Source organism: Dendrobium catenatum, unplaced genomic scaffold (genome assembly GCF_001605985.2).
Source record: "Dendrobium catenatum unplaced genomic scaffold, ASM160598v2 fragScaff_scaffold_938, whole genome shotgun sequence".
In the NCBI taxonomy this organism is placed as follows: domain Eukaryota; kingdom Viridiplantae; phylum Streptophyta; class Magnoliopsida; order Asparagales; family Orchidaceae; genus Dendrobium; species Dendrobium catenatum.
In genome coordinates this window covers 341,396-360,606 of record NW_021319400.1, presented here as the reverse complement: position 1 = coordinate 360,606, position 19,211 = coordinate 341,396, and the positions used below count along the sequence as shown (strand labels likewise).

Here is a 19,211-nt window from a genome sequence, read left to right as displayed (position 1 = left end):
GACGTCAATATTGGCGTTGCACTGTTCATCTCCGCCATTTTTTTCTCTCTACCGAACCGGAAGAAAGGCGCCAAAGCGACGGTTAAGCGGCAAAATGGAGTTAGATTGTAGATGAAACACGGCATTTTTTGGTTTCGCTGTATTTTGGAGTGAAAAATGAGATTTTCGGTTGGAGATGCCCTTAGGCCTTGCTCGATTCCTCCATAAATCTAGATGTATTATTATTATATTTACTATTACTATTATTATTAAATATTTAGATGTGTGTTATATTTAATGTTAGATTTATATATTTTGTTTCGGATCTATATCTTTCTTAGATTTATGTTTTTCTAAGATTTATTTTTATACCTATAATTTTTATTTTAATCCATGTTAGATCTTTCATTTGTATAATATTAAATTAATGGTTTTCATATTTTTTTTTTGAAATAATAAAATTTTTAATTTTTTTTTCTAGATCCAACTTTCTTTTTTACTTAGATTCATGATAGATCAAGGTTAGTAAAATTTAGTTGGATATTATTTTAAGCATTTAATTAATTTAATCAATTGTATGTTGGTTTCAAATTAAAATAATTTAAATATTTAATTGTTTATATCCAATATATATATATATATAATTAGAAATAATCATTTGTGAAAGTTAATTCGATGCCGCATTCCCTTAATTTAGAGGTGTTGAGCAGCCTTCTAATATATCTTTTAAATTTATTTTATAAATATTAGTTTTACTCTATGTTATATAATGTTCTATGCTAATACGATTAATTATATGTGGGACAATGCTAAATTTATTAATATTGTCCTCATGTTTCTCTCATTTTTTGAAGCTAACAAAACTCGTATGGGATTGTGGAGCCCTCCTCAATTATTTTGGTGGATGCAATATTATAACCTCTTTTCCTATTAGAGATTTATGAAATATTATTTGGGAGGGCACCTAATTCTTCTTGGTTTGTTGATTGGAAGCTCTGGCTACCAACTAAGAGGTGTTGGAATCGAGTCTTGCATATATGATGTGCAGGGGCGGAACCCGCCTTAATTTTCAGGGGGTGCGACAAATTTATAAGTAAAAGTGTAAAGAATTCTCAGATATGTCGGGAGTTCAAGGGGGCAGCGCCCCGCCAGGGGTTCAACCTTTATGTGGGGGGTGGGGGTAGGTAGATTTGCCCGTGGTGATGTGTATGAGTTTGTCCTAATTAGCCTAAATGACCAGTTACCTAAATGGGCGATATGACATTTTTTTTTTTTTATGCTGGTGGTAAATATCCTATTACCTTAATGGACGATATGACATTTTTTTTATTTTTATGCTGGTGGATTTGGTCCAATTGATTTTTATGCCGGTGACTTAGAGTTTTGCTCTTTGCCATTTATTTTTGGGACCCTATTGTTTGTACTAGTGCTTTATTAGTTCAAGTAGGTTACTCCTTTCTATCTCTGCTGAAATGTACCATTGGGATCCAAAATAATTATGTTGTTGGCTTTCATATGGTTCTTTGGAAAATGGAATGATCTCCCATTCATGAAGATTTCCACTATTTAGTTCATGTTCCATAAATTTTTAGCTCTCTTCTGAACTTTTTCTTTATAGCTTTGATTTTGTTTTGATTTTGTTATGATGTATGTTTTATTTGAAAATTTTGTTTCTCTAAATTTGATATTTTATAGTCATATCTTCTGTTAATAGTAGCTTCTATATATTTTTTATTTTTAACATATTTTTTTAATTCAATTATTTAGATTAATTTTGAAATTAAAAGGATTGTTTTAGGGTTAAATGAGTTGTATTTAGGTTAAACTAATCGTGTTGATTAAAAAAACATAATCTTTATGATAAATGGGCCAAAAGAGTTGATTTTATGTTAGTCGAGTTCGGGTCGAGCTTGATTTAGATTAAATTATATGATTAGCAAATTGGGTTCGAATTAAGCATAGTCAATTTTAGGTCAAAGTCAAACTCGACTGACCAATCCTAATTGACAACCCTATAGATGAGTGAATTTTTATCTCTCATAATACATTTATTTAGAACATCTCCATTATATCTATACTTTGGGCAAAATATGATCCAAAATCTTTTTTTTTTTTAAACCAAAACACCACTAATAGGAGTTATTAGTTTGAATTCAAATCAATTCAAATATTTTTCAAAGTCAGTCTAAATCTTGTTGGATCCTTATTTGAATTGCAATGTTTTTTACTTTTCCCATTGAAAAGGCTATTGAAGCATCTCAACAGACTTGCGCCCATGAGCTGCAGGCTTCCTTCAAAATTTGTCTAGATGGAGAATAAGCTAGTGGAAGTAGAGTCAACAGAGGTTTCCTGGAAGGCGTCCAATGTTGGAAACCTGAGCAAAGAGTTCCAAGTAAATCTTATAGCAATTATGTTTGGGTCTTAGAGTCGGCGCTTGACATAGCTTTAAAATAATCTCATTGAAGCTCTGCAACTTCAATGTTGTTTTAGATTTTATTTGGCACATATTTCTTTAAAGTTTTATTTGTCATATTGCAAGAAAATTATCTTTTACAGCAACTTTTAAAAAAATTATGTTCTTTATAATAGCTTTACAATCAATTTTATAAAAAAACTGCAACCATCCTAAACAGATCCGGACTCTTAATGTCCTAGTTCCTAATAAAATCTAGGTGATTGTTGCACCTGCATCAACGGTGGAGGCAGGCGGGGTCCCATGGGGAGACGTGCACCTTCTGCGAAAAAAAAAACACCATGCGTACAGACAGTTCTGCGTTTTGGGGGTTCGACATTCGCTTGCCCTAATACTTCGGCCTCAAAAGCTCTCGCGAGTCGCGAGGCGCAGGAAGTTCTCGTCTCATCGCCTCTGCATCAGGCCTCCATGACTCCACCAGTGCGTCCAACCGGGCCAGTAGCCTTGCATTGGATTTCATGCAAAAGGATCATCTTGAAACGGTGCATCTAGCAGTTCGTACCCGTGCATTTGTAGATTCACTCCCTTCTGGCAATTCACACTTGAAGTGCATAAGGTAAGCTCTCAAAATCTCTTGCAATTTCGTTTTAGTTTTCTATAAAAGATATCGTTTGCAAGGATTTCATTAGATGTTTTTAGTTCTTATGTAAGATTTCTTTTCAGTTTGGGATTGTGTTTGTTGTTTTCATAGTGGGATTGTGTTTGTTGTTGTCATGTTTAGCTTCCTTTAATATTGTACAAAGTCATGCTGAGTTTAGATCGTGATTTCGTTTTGCTGACTGGTGTTTTCGTACTTAGCTCAGATTGTGAAAAGGTTGTTTGATTAGTGCATCTGAATCTGATTATCTTTGGCTACGCCACTGACCTTCATCCACTTAAGCTTAAGCTTTAATTCAATCTTACTAATTTATGGATAGTTTGGCTAAAATGAGATAATAATTTCAACAAGTACGTGCTATTAAGCTCCCATCACTTAGCTTTTAACGAAGTTATTATATTATTTACTTAAACTATAAAATAAATTTCTGGCACAAACCCACATAGGTCTTGAATACAAGGGGCTCTAGGACCCTAATTAACATTCAAAAGGTGAACAAATAATCTGCTTTCATATGACAGCAAAATGGAAAATTATTTGATATTCCACTTGTTGAAAACTCAACGTTTGCAACAAAAATTCTATATTACTTTTACACATTTCATAATAAACATGCCAATGATGTCATAATTATGACAAAACTACTTAGAAAACAAAGCAGCCTCTGAGGTTTTGTTTGGGACGACTTTCTTACTGTTTCTTAAAGTAGGTTTTAAGTTTAAAATTTTTAATTTTTGAACTAGAAAATCACTTCAATAAACAGTATAAAAATCATCCTGAATGAAGCTTGAATTTCAAGCATTTGACCCAAAGAAAAAAAAAGAAAGAACCGAAATGAATACTAGAAGGTGAACTAATGCCCTTTTTATAAAGACAAACGCTTTAATATCTGATCAATAAATTCCAATATGAGCAAATTTAAAAAAAAAAAAAAAACGAGAGGCTTGTAAAAGCATTATTGATACATTCTACCTCAATTCAACCAAAATTCATTTTCCAGGTAAACAGTATATGAATTTGTGAAGCCAGTCGGCTTAAAATAAATAACAGCAGCAACGCACAGCCTGAATACGATAACAGCAACAACAAAGTGAAACAATAGCAGTTTTAGGGTGAACAAATCAAATTTCCGGATGATAAAAAATTACTTGCAGAGCTGCTCCACAGCTGCTACAATTTGTGCCGGCTGCACAACAGTCCACTCTTCCAGTGTCCCTGCATATGGCGTCGGGACATCCTGAGACGACAAGCACATTATAGGTGCATCCAGGTAATCCCAAAAATTGTCAATGATGGCCGACCTCAAACTCGCACCGATACCTCCGGTGCGCATGCATTCTTCCACAATCAGCACTCGATGGGTCTTCTTGATCGAGTTTCCAATGGTGTAGAGATCAAATGGCTTCAATGACCTGATATCAATGACCTCAGGGTCATATCCCTTGTTTATTAGTGTCTTTGCAGCTTGCATTACATGGTATCTCATGCGAGAGTAGGTGAGAATTGTAACGTGCTCCCCAGGCCGAACCATTTCTGCTTCTTCTAAACACAGCAAATAATCTTCATCAGGGATCCTCTCCTTGAGATTATATAGCAGAACATGCTCGAATAGAACCACCGGGTTCTCGCTGCGGATGGCAGCTTTCATGAGGCCCTTGGCATTGTATGGGGTGGAGCAGGCGACCATCTGAAGGCCGGGAATGGACTGGAAGTAAGACTCCAGGCGCTGGGAATGTTCTGCGCCGAGTTGACGGCCAACACCGCCGGGTCCGCGGATCACCACTGGGATGGTGAACTGGCCTCCAGAAGTATAATGGAGCATGCCACAGTTGTTAGATATTTGATTAAAGGCAAGCAAGAGAAACCCCATGTTCATACCCTCAATAACAGGTCTTAGGCCAGTCATTGCAGCTCCAATGCCCATGCCTGTGAAGGAATTTTCAGCAATGGGGGTATCAAGAACCCTCAGGTCGCCGAACTTGGTGGCAAAACCTTTTGTCACCTTGTATGACCCACCATAGTGACCAACATCTTCACCCATGACGCAAACTCGGGGATCACGGTCCATCTCTTCTTCTAGGCCCTCTCTTAAAGCTTCAAAAAGCAGCAGCTCATGGCTGAGGGTAGCAATTTCAATACAGGTATTATAACGTGCATGAATGATATAAGTTGCAAAATATTTTATGACTCGTAAAAATAAAACAAATTGGAAAAAAAGATGCTACAACATAGTTTAGCATGAAGATAAACAAAATCATATTTTAGTAAACCCTCAATCCAATAATATGACGACTTCATCATAGTTAAGAAAATAATAACTTATTTAATAGAGTCAAGAAAGCTATATGAAGGGAGCTTTAACTGCATGTTTCACATTGTCAATGGAACAAGTAGAAGACTTTTGTGTTATGTTGTCGTGAAAATTGATTGAACAATGAAGCAAATACCCATACAGATTAAAATAAGAATGCCAGTGATATCATGAAAAGGCAGCTAACTTTCTTCAGCTGCATCAGCTTCTTACAATTCATAAGAACGTGAGCAGCAGACAAATTTTAGGTTGCAAGAGAGAAAGAAACTACAAGATGTGGTTATTAGAAAAATATTAACAAGAGACGCAAAGGGTGAAGAAGCTCATGAATTCACCTTTGACTACATTCTTTTCTATAAATATACAGATGCATACAAATAAACACCAACTCGTTTATAACTATAGTTCTGTTAGAAGCACAAACTGTAATTTATTATGTTTAATTTATATAGAGGAACACCAACACAAATGTACAACAACAATGACAACAAGCCTTTATCCCACTATGTGAGGTCGGTTATAAGAATCATTTTTCTCCATTGTGCCTTGGTAATAGTCAAATTCTCATCTAAATCTAATAAAGGTCATTTCTAATATTTTCTAACCAAGTCTTTTTAGGTCTACCTCCAACTTTCTTAACATAAATCAAATCTAATACATCTACATTCCTAACCTGGTCATTGGAAGGCCGCCGTTTTATGCGACCAAACCATCTAAGGCAACACAAATGTACACTCAAAATAAATATTTGTACGGTTGTACCTTCGATAAATGTGATTATAAAATATCAGAATTCAGAGATATAAATAGAACCAAATCAAAATAACTTATCCAATAAACTGACCAATTTATCAGCAGCTATATTGCCCAAGTCAGTCACTCAAGCATGAAGAAAATTTAAATAACATTGCTCAACATGATACCTAATCCTAACTTCTATCTTCATTTGGAATGCATTTTTATTATATGACATAAGCCGATATAAAAAAAATAAGTAAAATTCCCAAAACCTCACGCCCCTCAAAAGAAATTTTAAAAATTTTCATGTGACGAAATTAAGACTTTTGATGTACTTGATTGAAATTTGACTGACCATTTATATTAGGTATTTTTAATATGTATTTTATCAAATTTAAATAAAGAAGATAAAGTATAGTAAACTATTGCCCCAAAATATTTAAATAATAAATAAATAAAAATTCCTAACCAAATCAGCAAAAATTCCAACATGATACCTAACCCCACTAAATCTCTCTTGTGGCTGGCTCTCTCACTAGTTCATAGCTAGTTTCTCGCTATTCAACTACACATCATCATTCATCTCGCCCTCTCCTTCAGGCTCCAAAGACATCATATCTCCATTGATCCCATGTCATTACATCATCGCTGATCCTGCATATCTACCATTATCACCCTCTTCTCTGGGCTCTAAAGATGTCGCATCATAGTCTATTTCATGTTGCCACATCACTTTAAGGCATCAAGTTGCCACCTGATTTCAAGGACGCTGTATCACCTCTAATTAATGTATTTTTCAATATTCTATAAATGTCTTCATAATAACTCAGTTTTAGAAATCTTTCTGATTTTAATATTGATTCTCTTTTTCAGTAGATGGCTATCTTCGTTTATGATTTTTATCAACTTTTATTGTTCAAGAATCAAGATCCTTGATCTTTCCTTTGTTCTATAATTAATTTACTTCGTTCAAATTCATTTAAGGTTTAAATAGAACATAAGATCTTTGCTTGACAACACCAAGCCTTAAACTTTGGCTCTATCATATAGGAAGCCACTGTTGAATAAGTAAACTACTAAAAGCTCAATTGATATATGCTTAGTATTCAATAGATTTTTATGTTATATTAGATTTGAACTCACTAACAATAACTACATTACACAAACTTCTTAAGCCTTATTTTGTCAATAAGAAATTTCAACAGTTCATCTATTGTTTTAATTTTAATTAGTTTATGGGGCATTTTGAACTTTAATTTGTATAAATAGTTCAATTAAATTCAAATCATCAGTCGATAGATATAAGTGCATATTACACTTTCTATATAAGATTTATTAATTCAGTCTCATGTCTACACTTTTTTTTCCCCAGGTAAAGCACTAGATTTCACTAAGCTCAACAAATGACTCATTCATTCTTTTAAATAAATATTCAAGCCACTACTAAAAATCCTCATCAGTAACGTTCCCTAACTCATACCAAATAAACAAATGGCGAGCCCACAATTATCAAGGAATCTCTTCTGTAAATGAAACAAATTAAAATTGAATCTGAATGATTGGAACAATGCCCAATGAAGCATCCAGAATTGAATCTGATGAATTTGTCACATATCCTTCGAAGAGTGGTCTCACGTAAACTAATATGGAGATATCTGCTAAACTAATTCAGCGTGCTTATCTCAAGGAACCCATTCCCATATATTCTTGAAATTTTATTGAGAAGAATGATCATCAATTTTTTCTCTTCTTATGAATTATTTCTAGATAGATTAAAATACACACCAAGTACAAATGGAATTCATTGTCTTTCATGTTTGTTTTTATTTTAATTTTATTTATTTATTTATTTATTTATTTTTTTTCCATACATTAGATTTGACTTATGTTAAGAAAGGTAGGGGTAGACCTAAAAAGACTTGGTTAGAAAATATTAGGAATGACCTTTCTTTATTAGATTTAAACGATAATTTGACTTTTAATAGGACACAATGGAGAAAAAGGATTAATGTAGCCGACCCCACGTAGTGCGATAAAGGCTTGATGTTGTTGTTGCTGTTGTACAAGATGATTGAACTTGAAGAAATTGAAATGGATTAAAAAAAAATCATATATAGGTTTCGCTCAATGAGGCAGAAATAGCAGATGGAGTCCTTACTTGAAATTTATAATTTAATCAATATAAAAATACTCTACATATTCAGAAAACTAAATGGGTTAGAGAAAAGGCTAAGGAAATTGATAGTTTAGAATTTAAACTATGGCATTCAAGTGAAAGTCGTACACTCGTACTAGAAATGACAAGTGTGATTAAAAAAAATTGAAGGATAATATTGTATAAATAAATAGAATTGGAGATATAATCATATTTTTAAATATTGTTATTGATGCTAAGATTATTAATATTATAAGTGCTTATGCTTCTCAAGTAGGTTTAGATATGTGTTCAAACATAAAAATTTTAGAATGACTTAGAAGAATTAATTCAAAAGAAACCTCTTGAAGAAAGAGTTTTTTATTAGAGTTAAATAGGCATTTTGGTAGAGTAATAGAAAATTTTAAAAATATTCATGGTGGCTATAGATTTGGAGTGACAAATAAATGTAATAGGATCATATTAGATTTTGTTGTAGCATATAATTTTGTAATCACTAATACCTTATTGAAGAAAAGATAAGAGTATCTAATCACTTATAAGAACAAACATGGTAAAACTCAAATTTATTATTTTATTATAAGAAAAGTATATTGTTTAGATTGCAAAAATTGTAAAGTTATCCCGAATGAAAGTTTGTGTATTGAGCATTATTTATTAGTTTTGAACTTTGAAATGAAGGGGTGCAATATAAAAATTAAAATAAAATATTATCTTAGAATTAAATGGGGGCATTTAAAGAACATGCTAATAAAAATATTTTTGAGAATAAAATCCTAGATCTCAAAATTAGGATTGTTCATGAGGTAGTTAATGTTATATAAGCAAAAATAATCATAGATATTAAGAATACTACAAAATATGTGCTCGATGAATTAAAAAGAAAAGCTTATAAGAGAAAAAATAATTGATTGAATCAAAAAGAGCAAAAAAAAATATAAAAAATAATAAGCTTTATTATTAAAATTGATTTAAATGTAAAAGCATGAAAAATTGGAAAAGATATAGAGGGTCTCATAAGGAGTCCAAGAAAATAATATGCAATACAAAATATTTAGCTTTTAGTGATTAATATAACAAATTAGATATTGAATAAGGCGAAAGATGTGTATAACTTAGCCAAATAAAAAGATAGGAGATATAAGAATCTAGTTCAATTGAAATCATTAAGGATGAAGATTAAAATTGATTTTCTTATAAGAGAATATTCAACATAAATGAAGGAGATATTTTGATAATCTTTTCAATAAAGATTGTGAGAATATGAATGATTTTAGTGACCTTAACAACCTAAATGAAAAATAGAGATTTTTATTTTTATTGTCATATTAGTAAAATCAAAATTGGAGACATTTTTCAAAAAAATGAAGTGTGAAAATCAATGAGACCTAGTGATATTTCAATAGAGGTGTACAAATGCTTAGGAGATCAAGGAATTCTTAGCAACTTTGAAATATTATTTTGAAAACTAAAATGATGCTAAATGAGTAGAGTGTGTCGTTTCTTATTTCTAAGAATAAAGATGATACACAATAGCATGCAAATTATAGAGGAATTAATTAATGTGTCATGCATTAAAAATTCATGAGAGAGTAATTAAGTATAGGTTACAATGTATATATGAGTTGTTACTTGTGTTCAAACACAAGGTGGGTTAACCAAGTATTGTCCTATTTCAATTGGATTATATAAAGTATCAACTTTAAGCCCATATCTTATTGCTTTAGTCATGTATGTTCTTAATAGACATTTGCAAGAGGATGTACCATAGTGTATGCTTTTTCTTGATGATATTCTTCTTCTTGATAGACTGGAGGAGTTGAAAGAAAATTTGAATTATAGAGGTTAACCTTAGAGTCTAAAAGTTTTTGTTTGAGTAAATCTGAACCGAATACATGGAATATAATTTTAGTAATAATAGATCTAGTAGCGGGATTGTAACATTGGGTGAGATTGATCAAGCCATTAAAAATAGTGCATGTTTAGATACCTAGGGTCCATTGTTCAAAATGATGGTGAAATAGATGTGAATATTATTAATAGAATTCAAGCTAGATGGCTGAAGTGGACGAATTTATTGGGCTGGTTGTGTGATAGAAAAGTACCATCGAACAAAAATAAAAAATTAAAAATTTATAAGATGGTGGTGAGACCTACAATGCTTTATGGAGCAAAGTGTTAGCCATCAAAAGAGAAGCATAAATTTCAGTTAAGTGTTACAGAGATGAGGATGCTCAAATGGATGAGTGGCTTTCCACTTAGAGATGGAATGTGAAATGATTATATAAGTGAAAAGGTTGAAGTCGTCTTATAGATGATTTGGTCACATAACATGCTAGCCTTACGATGATTCGGTTAGAAAAATAAATGCATTAGATCTAGCCTATGTAAAGAAATGTAGAGGTAGACATAAAATAAAAAGACTTGGTTATAAAGTATTAGTAATGATATTTTTTATTATATTTAAATGAGAATTTTGCACTTCATAGAACACAATGGAGAAATATGATTCATGTAACTGACACCATATAGTAGGATAAAGGCATGTAATTGTTGTATTTGATGGTGAATATTTAATGCTGCAAAATATCATTATTGAAGAAAGTTAATCAGCCTAACGAGGTGAAGCTAATGGAGCATATGATGCGTTCATCTCATTTGAATTTGTTTTACCTTACATAAATGAAAATTATAAAATTGTTGATGACCTTTATCAAGCTTTGCAATTAAATTCTCAAGATATTTTAAATGTAATGCAATTAGTTGTTATGACAAAGTACTTCTTAAAAAGTTAAGGGAAGATGGATGAGAATCTTCATATAAGAAAGTGGTATCTTTTTTTATAAACATAGCATAAATATCTCTTATATGAGTGATTATTGAGTGGAAGAGATTGATCTTGTCTTCCAAGAGATCATATCATGATGGAGCACCATCATTGATTGGAAGTCTCAGTCGTTATTGATTATCAATTGTAAGTGATGAATACTAAATTTAAGAAGGAGATAGTAGAACTGCCAATTGATGTAGCCTTGGAAGTGGTAGGTTTTGCACAAGTGCTACCAAAACAATCATTTGATTTATTAGCTCATGAATTTGATCTCACTTCCCATAAAATTGGATTCTAGCCTCCTTAAATAGTTGGTGCCTCAAATTCTTCTTATGAAGCCTAGTATCTATTACCTCTACCATCCTAGTCATACCCTCAACTTGATCCATGGAGACTGCTTTGGGTGGCATGATATTCAAGGACAACATTCAGAGAATGCTAGAAATTTTTTTTCTTCTTTAGGGGTCGACCATTATCCTATGTAATAAGATGGGTTATGAATGCAATTATGAATTCTTAAACCTTTTTATTAAGTTTTGGGAAAAAAAATAACACAAAAAATTTGTAAAGTGTGATTCCTTCAGGAAACTAAAAGTTAGTCCTAAGCAATATAAAGTAGGCTCTTATATATGGGTTAACACTCAAGTAAGTTATTGATTTAAGTGGAGCACTCTCTCAAAAAGTAATTCACACAATAAAAGGTATATGGTAAGTTCTCACAAGTAGTAGGCCAGGCTTTGTGGTGAGGTAACTAGTTTGAGCTAAGTACATGATATCATAAGCTTGATTTTCTCCTTGATTTTTATTAAAACACAAAAAAAGTAAATTAACCAAGTTCAATGTAAGAGATTACCCCTTGGTAGTTCATAAATCAACCAATTACAAGCACAAATGAGTGAAGCTCCAAAAGATCAAAATGCTCCATATGTGGAAATTGCCAAAATTTAGGCTTTGGCTCTGATGCAAAAGTTAATGATCCTTGGAAAGGGCGATCCAAGACTTCCACTTGTTGTGGTGAGAGGTTAAGGATGTAGGGGATACTCTTGAGTAGTCGAAATAAATTTATTAAAGGTGTGAGGCCATGATACTCATACATGATGTTCAACATTCCCAATGCTTAGCAAATCTTTGAATCCTAAAAAAGGATATCAACAATTCAATGTTGAAAGATCTCACGAACTTATAAATAATTTCAATCTTAATGATTATGGTGATCATGAAAAATTATATTGAAGTACAAATTGGAACTTTTTGAACACGGAGCATGTCAAAATGACTTAAAAAAGGCATCCACAGCATGAAAGTTGTGCCAAATTTTGACAAGGAAGCTGCTAATTTATCCTCAAAGAGACAGATTAATCAGGCTGGTGCTAACTTTGCCAATATTCACTAAAGCAATCAACAGAGCTTCTTAAACATGGAGATTGCAAGAATTAGATCACAAAACAACTAGATGATGAGTTCCTTGAAAATTGATTAATAACATACATTAAAAATGCACTTTTAAAAAGTTTGATGCAAATTATACTATTAATGCATTTGTTGTAATGAAAACATGTATGGTGCAGCTTCAAATGCCTAAGTGGTATTATGGAGAAGCATCTTTCTGAATTTTGAATGAATGAATAAATTTTAATTTTTATATTTTCACATTTTTGTACACTTCACTAATCAATACTTAAAGATAATATGAAATTTTGTAGTAGTTTTGAAAGGATATATCTAGAGATTACTGTAGCATTGGATATACTCTTGCACCTTTTTTTTGAATTCTCATTGAATAATTTTTTTTTTTTTAAATATTTTTGACAGTTTGTGTAGTTCACTTACTAATCCTTGAAGGTAATGTGAATTTTTTGTAGTAGCTTTAAATGTTATGCCTTAACACTGCCTCTATCAACCATAAATTCCAAATCTTGAATCAAACTCTGCTTGTCAAGTCATCTAGCAACTTTTTCTCTTGATCGTCACGATAGCAAATTTTGCACTTTTATTCATTCTTTTTAGTTTCTTTTAAATCTATAAATTACTTCATACAATAGGGTTATTTATGTCTAAATGTTTGAAGATACAGCTCATGCTTATCCATAGATGAATGAAAAAAATAGCAATTGAAGTGTCAGTCTTACTGTTTATATACATCTATACTCCATTCTGTTCTATTTGTAAAGTTATGATGATAAACACTTCTCAATGTTAGATGAAAAAGAGGCAATCCAGCCATTACGGTTTGTTTATCCTATAGTCAAAATAAACCTATTTGGCTATCAAGATAGTTGTAGAAGAATTATGTAAATTACGATTGGAAAAATAATAGACGGTTATTTTTACCATTTTCCCATAATACGCAACCACATTTTTGTCACAAATGCTGATTACTAAACAATAGCTTACCCTGGTTTCGAGGCAGCAGAGCTAGCAGGAGTATCTTCCTTAACCTGAAACAAACAACAAATCAATGCACGGTTAGAAAAAGAAAATGCTAAAGTGCGAGAACAAAAAAGTGTTTTTCCATCGCTTTCATTTGAATTAAAATAAGCAAATGAAGGGAGTGACATGAAAATTAAATGCTCATCTTGCATAGCCAAAAAAAGCATCCGGAGGGAACCAATTCAGCTTAACGTAAAGATAAAACAACACTTAACTGCAACTGCATTTGGGATCAACTTAGCCCTGCGAGGCATCATACCAGAAGTTGCAGACAACCTCCCATCAGTCCTAACCACGAAAAAACCCTCATGTCGAACTGCCAAGATAAGCCACATAAAAAAATACGTCAGATCCAACTCCAGCTACCCAAGAAACCATCTCCAAATCGCTAATCAGTCACCAAAAATAAACACTCTTGATATCTCGGATCAAAAACATAACCAGCGCCAGGAATACGAATGAATTTCTTATTCCGAAGCTAAAAATATGTTGAGTAACTCAAAGAAACAATACGGAATACGAATCCATTTCTTAGGACGGAATGAAAGCTTACCAGGAGCAGATCGGAGCGCTGATCTGAGCCGGAACCTCTTGATGTCGGTCTGCGACCCCATCAAAAGCGCCGCCGCCTGTAGAACTGCTGCCATAACAAGAGAACAACCTCGAGATCTTCAGCTCGATCAATTGAGAGCTTATGAGGAGGGATTTATGGAGGCGCGAAGCTTTTGAGGCAGTTAGGTGGGCGGACGTATCGAAGTCGCGTTTCGTCCTGGGTCGAAGAAACTTTTGCACGGACCTCGCTCTCATCGGCCTAATCAGAGGGAAGGGAAGACTTAAATTAACCTAAAATATGCCAACAAAGTGGTACAGCTCATCCCAAATTAAGCTAAAATATGTCCAATGGTTTTTTTTTTTTTTATTCTTTTTTTAACAGGTGTATCTACCGGCCGGCGGCTGCCACCTCTTGAAAGAGGTGCTTGGGGGCGTAACTAATTCCTCGACGAGTCTACCAACAATCATCCCCACAGGTGCAGGATCCACAGTTATTTTCTCCCAACTTAAGGAGTCGTGGGGTTCCCAACCAAGCTCGCCCACCAAACCCATCTAAGCCCAGTGGGGTCAATGGTCTAATATTTACTAAAGCTAAATTTGGGATGAGCTGTACAAAGAAACAAAAATATCACAATTTATAGATTCAATTTAAATAAAGATTAGTTACTTTTGATGCAAAAAAAAAAACGCTTTATTCGCTCCAAAATGATAATGTATAGTTGCTAAAATTATAATATCATAAGAAATATACAATTAAACCGTAATGAAAAAAATTAATGTGTCAAACTTCACAAAATCTTAATTAAGCGTACACACTAATCACTAATCAGTTTTGAAGAAAGAACAAGGAAAGAAATAATGAATTGAAAGATCTAGACCTCGCACGAATATAAGAAGAGTTGTCCCTTGAAAGTCATCATTAAACTCAAAAAACAAAATGATTGAGAGAAAATTTTAATTTTAAGGTTTCTATTTTCCATGTGATGATTTACAAAAGTTTCAATGAACCTAGTTTGCAAGAGTCAAAATCACAAAGAAAAAAAAAAAGCTTTACTATATCCATTATTATTTTCCTTCTTGAATTAAATTTCTTTGAAGTAACATTAATGGCTAATGGTGATTTTTTGTCATTTACTATTCCTAGTTTGACATGTTTGTTGACATAAAATCTAAGGGACTATTTGATTGGGCTTAAGTTAGGCTAAGTTAAGATATGCTAACCAAGTGGTCATAGGTGAATGTTGGATTGGTCCCTCTTGGACAAGTCAAGTGTTACATGAGGCGGAATAGTAAAGTGATTCAATGGGTGTATTGTTATGATATCATTTGTAACAGCTCAAACTCTTAACTATCGATATATTGTTTGTTTTGGCCTAAGAGCATCAAGGTTTTGTCATGTTGGTATAATTTCATAGGAGGTCACTCATCCCAGGATTTCTTCGAAATGAACATGCTTATTTGTTGAGTTTCTTAAATGAAATTCTGACCATTAAACTAAAAGGCACCTCGATCTTTAAGTGTTTAGCTTCTTTTTCTTAAGAGGTTTCATGATGAACAAATTTATCTTTTTGTTATCGAAAAATAAGGATAATTTTGTATCGATAAAACTTTCATCGCATAATTTTTTTATATATTATAGAGCTTGAGACTATAAATATTTTGAATATCTATTTGAAATTTTTCATCTGGTGATTTTGAAAATGCAGTGATTTTTGTCAATTCAGATATTTATTTTGACACATAAAAATAAAATTTTAGTTAAATTAAAGCTTCTGAATATTATTTTATATGGCCTCTTATAATTTGGTTAATTTTTTTAAAAAATTACTCAGTAGGGTTTTATGTTGCATACTATCAGAACATTTTGGCACTTTATGAGTTAAACCCAATTATGCTTTATTTACTATAATGTTAAAAATGAATGTGGATATATGATTTATCTAGTATTTATAAGTTATACCTATTATAATATTGTTATAATAATGTGTGTGGGGAAAAATAAGTAAATAATGGTTATTTATCGACGTTGGTTGGAGACTGATTGACATATACAGGATAGTGGGCCGACGGACTTTTCTTTAAATATATGATTTGATGTTATTCTCGATTGATTCACATGATATATTATTTGGAAGTTATAAGGAGATGATTATTGTGTCAGTGGGTAATGAGTTACAAATCTTTTTTACTAAGCCAATGGTTTATTAATACTGGAAAAATATTATTTAAATAAGAATTTCTTATTTATTTACTTATTTAGTGTGACTATTGAAATGCATGTTATTGAAGCATTGTTCATATTATTGCACTGGTTTATTATGATCATTGTTATTGATTCATTGATATAAAAAGCATGATATATACATTGAGCATGTGATATAAAGAATATATTATGCATGTGATTAAGATACTGATATAGAATACCAAAATAATATGTATACACTCTTATATGATTTTACTGTATTGATATAATTTTGACAGTCTATCAATGATTTGATTTCACCATTATATATGATTCATCTACTGATTATAGTATTAATCGATGACTGCTTTATAAATTTACACACATACTAATTTATTGGCTTATGTACCATAATATTTTATTATTTATAGATTTTACTACTACTGCATATGAGTTTTATTATTTCTACACTGATTCATGATTATATGAATACTATTAGTATGATTTGGCTACTAACATACATATTTCTCTTATGCCTTATGTTGAGTTTAGTTATAAGATTTGATTAATTCCTAGGATCTTGAGCTTATTATATGTAATTAAATAATTTCAGGATAAGGCAAGGGAGTAGCAGTGTGAGATTAATCAGGATTCCTTTCAGTTCATATTATTTTTATTTTAAGTATTCTTTTATACTCATAATAGAGTAGTTGTAATTTGATTGTATATAGATCATGAGTTGTATACATGATTTTTTAGAAATGAATACAAATGTGTATATAGATGTTTTGAATTTTAAAATTACTTTTATTATTTAATTTTAATAAATAAAGTTATATAGCTATCATATTATTTATTAAAAGATAAAAGAATAATTTTTTCAAATTATATTTTATAACATCACAATGAAGGTGTTGGATCTTCATATTCAACTGGTGACAATAGAGGCAAGAGGATCAATAGGAGGAAATACAAATTCTAGCAACCGAAGGGATGATCATGATGCAGAGATTTTGGAGTGAGAAGAGAGAAGACCTCCTCTAGAGCCCATTTATAGGGAGGAGCTATGCAAAAGATATGATGAGAGGCATGAGGGTGATTGGGTATGAATGAAAGGGTGTTAAATTAAAAAAAAAAAAAAAAGAGGGGTTAATTATGACTGGAGAGGTGTTGATTTTAAAAGGAGGGGGATTTTGATGATGGGTTTGGGTACGAGCGCGAAAGGGATAATTATGACACTTAGGGGGACCACCCACTTGTGGAATGGGATGAAGGAATCAAGGGGAACATAGAAGATCAGAGGGTATGAAAACTGAAGATGCATATTTTTTAGGGAGAGGATGTACATGGTTGGATTTACAAGGTGGGGAGATATTTTATCATTAATAGGTTGAAGGAGGATGAGAGACTTATGGCAGTTGGTTTATACTTGGAGGGGAATGTATTGGCATAATACCAGTAGAGAGATATGAAGCGGCCCATATGGACCTGGATGGAGTTCAAAGACCACATGTTGGAATGTTTTTGAACCAGAAGGGAAGAAGACTTTAATGAGCAGTTATTTTCTATAACGCATGAGGGATCAATATATGGTGGAGTAATGTGAGAGGTTTGAGTACCATGTCAGCAAACTAGACCGCCTTTTAGAGACTATATTGGAGGAAAATTTTAGGAAATGGCTCAAACTAGATATTAGGGAGGTAGTTAGAGTGATGATGGCTCGTGATTTGGGAGAAGCTATAGATCTCGCCAAATTAGTGAAGGACTAGAAGCACCTGGAGAGGGAGGCCAGAGGTAGCAGTTTAGGAGGATCGTTCAAGATTACCACCACCTTTTTTACACCCAAGGGGCTGATACAGGTATTCTTAAGGAGACCTACAAAAGAGAAGACTGTAAGAGGGGGAATCAGGGGGAACTTCTAAAAGCTTATTGAGAATAAGCTACATGAGAAGTGGATGAAGGGGTTGTGTTTTAGATATGATGAGAGATATACACCATGGCACATGTGTAAGGACCAAACTCTTCAAGTTCTTATCCTTTGTGATGACGAAAAAACTAAGGAGAGAAGAGGGAGTGAGGCAGTGGTGAAGGAGAGGAAAGAGATGCATTTAGACATGGCAGAGGTCTCCTTGAACTCAGTTGTCAGATTTACTCTAAAGCACATTATGAAAATGAGAGGATAAATAATAAGCATGGAGGTAGTGGTATTGATAGACAGTGCAGCTTCTCATAATTTAATCTCCAACCAGGTCATAGACTAAATAGGAGAGAAACTCATGGACACATGGTGTTATGACATGATGATGGGCACATAGAAGGTGGAGACATATAAAGGAGTGTGTAGGGGGGTGGTTCTGACTATTCAGGGGGTCCAAGTGAGGGATGACTTCCTTCCATTATAGTTAAGGAACACGGATGTCATCTTGGAAATGAAATAACAACATACCTATGGAGATGTATACATGATAAATATAAATAATGTTATATTTTATGTTTTAATTTGCCAGTGAAAATATATTGTATTAGTTTTATTTGTGCTAGAAAATATAGGAAATAAGCAAAAATTTTAAGTATGGTACAATACTGCAGTGTTAAATATAATACTACTGCAACACCATCATTGGCTTGACTAGAGTACCCAAATATGGATACAGTAGCCCCTAGTCTCTATTTGACAGCACTGCAATGTCGGAGGAGTCAGCACTACAAAGCCTAGTTTCTATTTGCATAGCATCGTGATGCTAAATTCTAATGCCGCTAAGTTAAGGGAGTAACATGTGGATGTCGTTGTGCTCAACCATCAATAGTGCCACAACGTTATAGTTGTAGTTATTCATGCCATGATATGCTAGTAAAGTTGTGCATCGATTCATTACACAGCGGGTCCATGTCAGCAAGCACCGTAGTGGAGGAAGCCCTTTAACACTGTGGTGTTAGTTCATTTTATTGGCATTGCAGTGTAA

General features: G+C 32.8%; 1 protein-coding gene across 1 annotated transcript; it reads right to left on the bottom strand.

Moving 5' to 3' along the window:
- Positions 1-3,991: 3,991 nt before the first annotated feature.
- Positions 3,992-14,359, bottom strand: LOC110103488 (pyruvate dehydrogenase E1 component subunit beta). Its single transcript, XM_020832264.2, has 4 exons — positions 14,068-14,359; positions 13,730-13,830; positions 13,479-13,522; positions 3,992-5,167 (listed from the first exon to the last, which is right to left on the bottom strand). Exons 1-4 carry the CDS (start codon positions 14,159-14,161, stop codon positions 4,195-4,197), a joined length of 1,212 nt encoding a protein of 403 aa, XP_020687923.1. The 5' UTR covers positions 14,162-14,359; the 3' UTR covers positions 3,992-4,194.
- Positions 14,360-19,211: the final 4,852 nt, after the last annotated feature.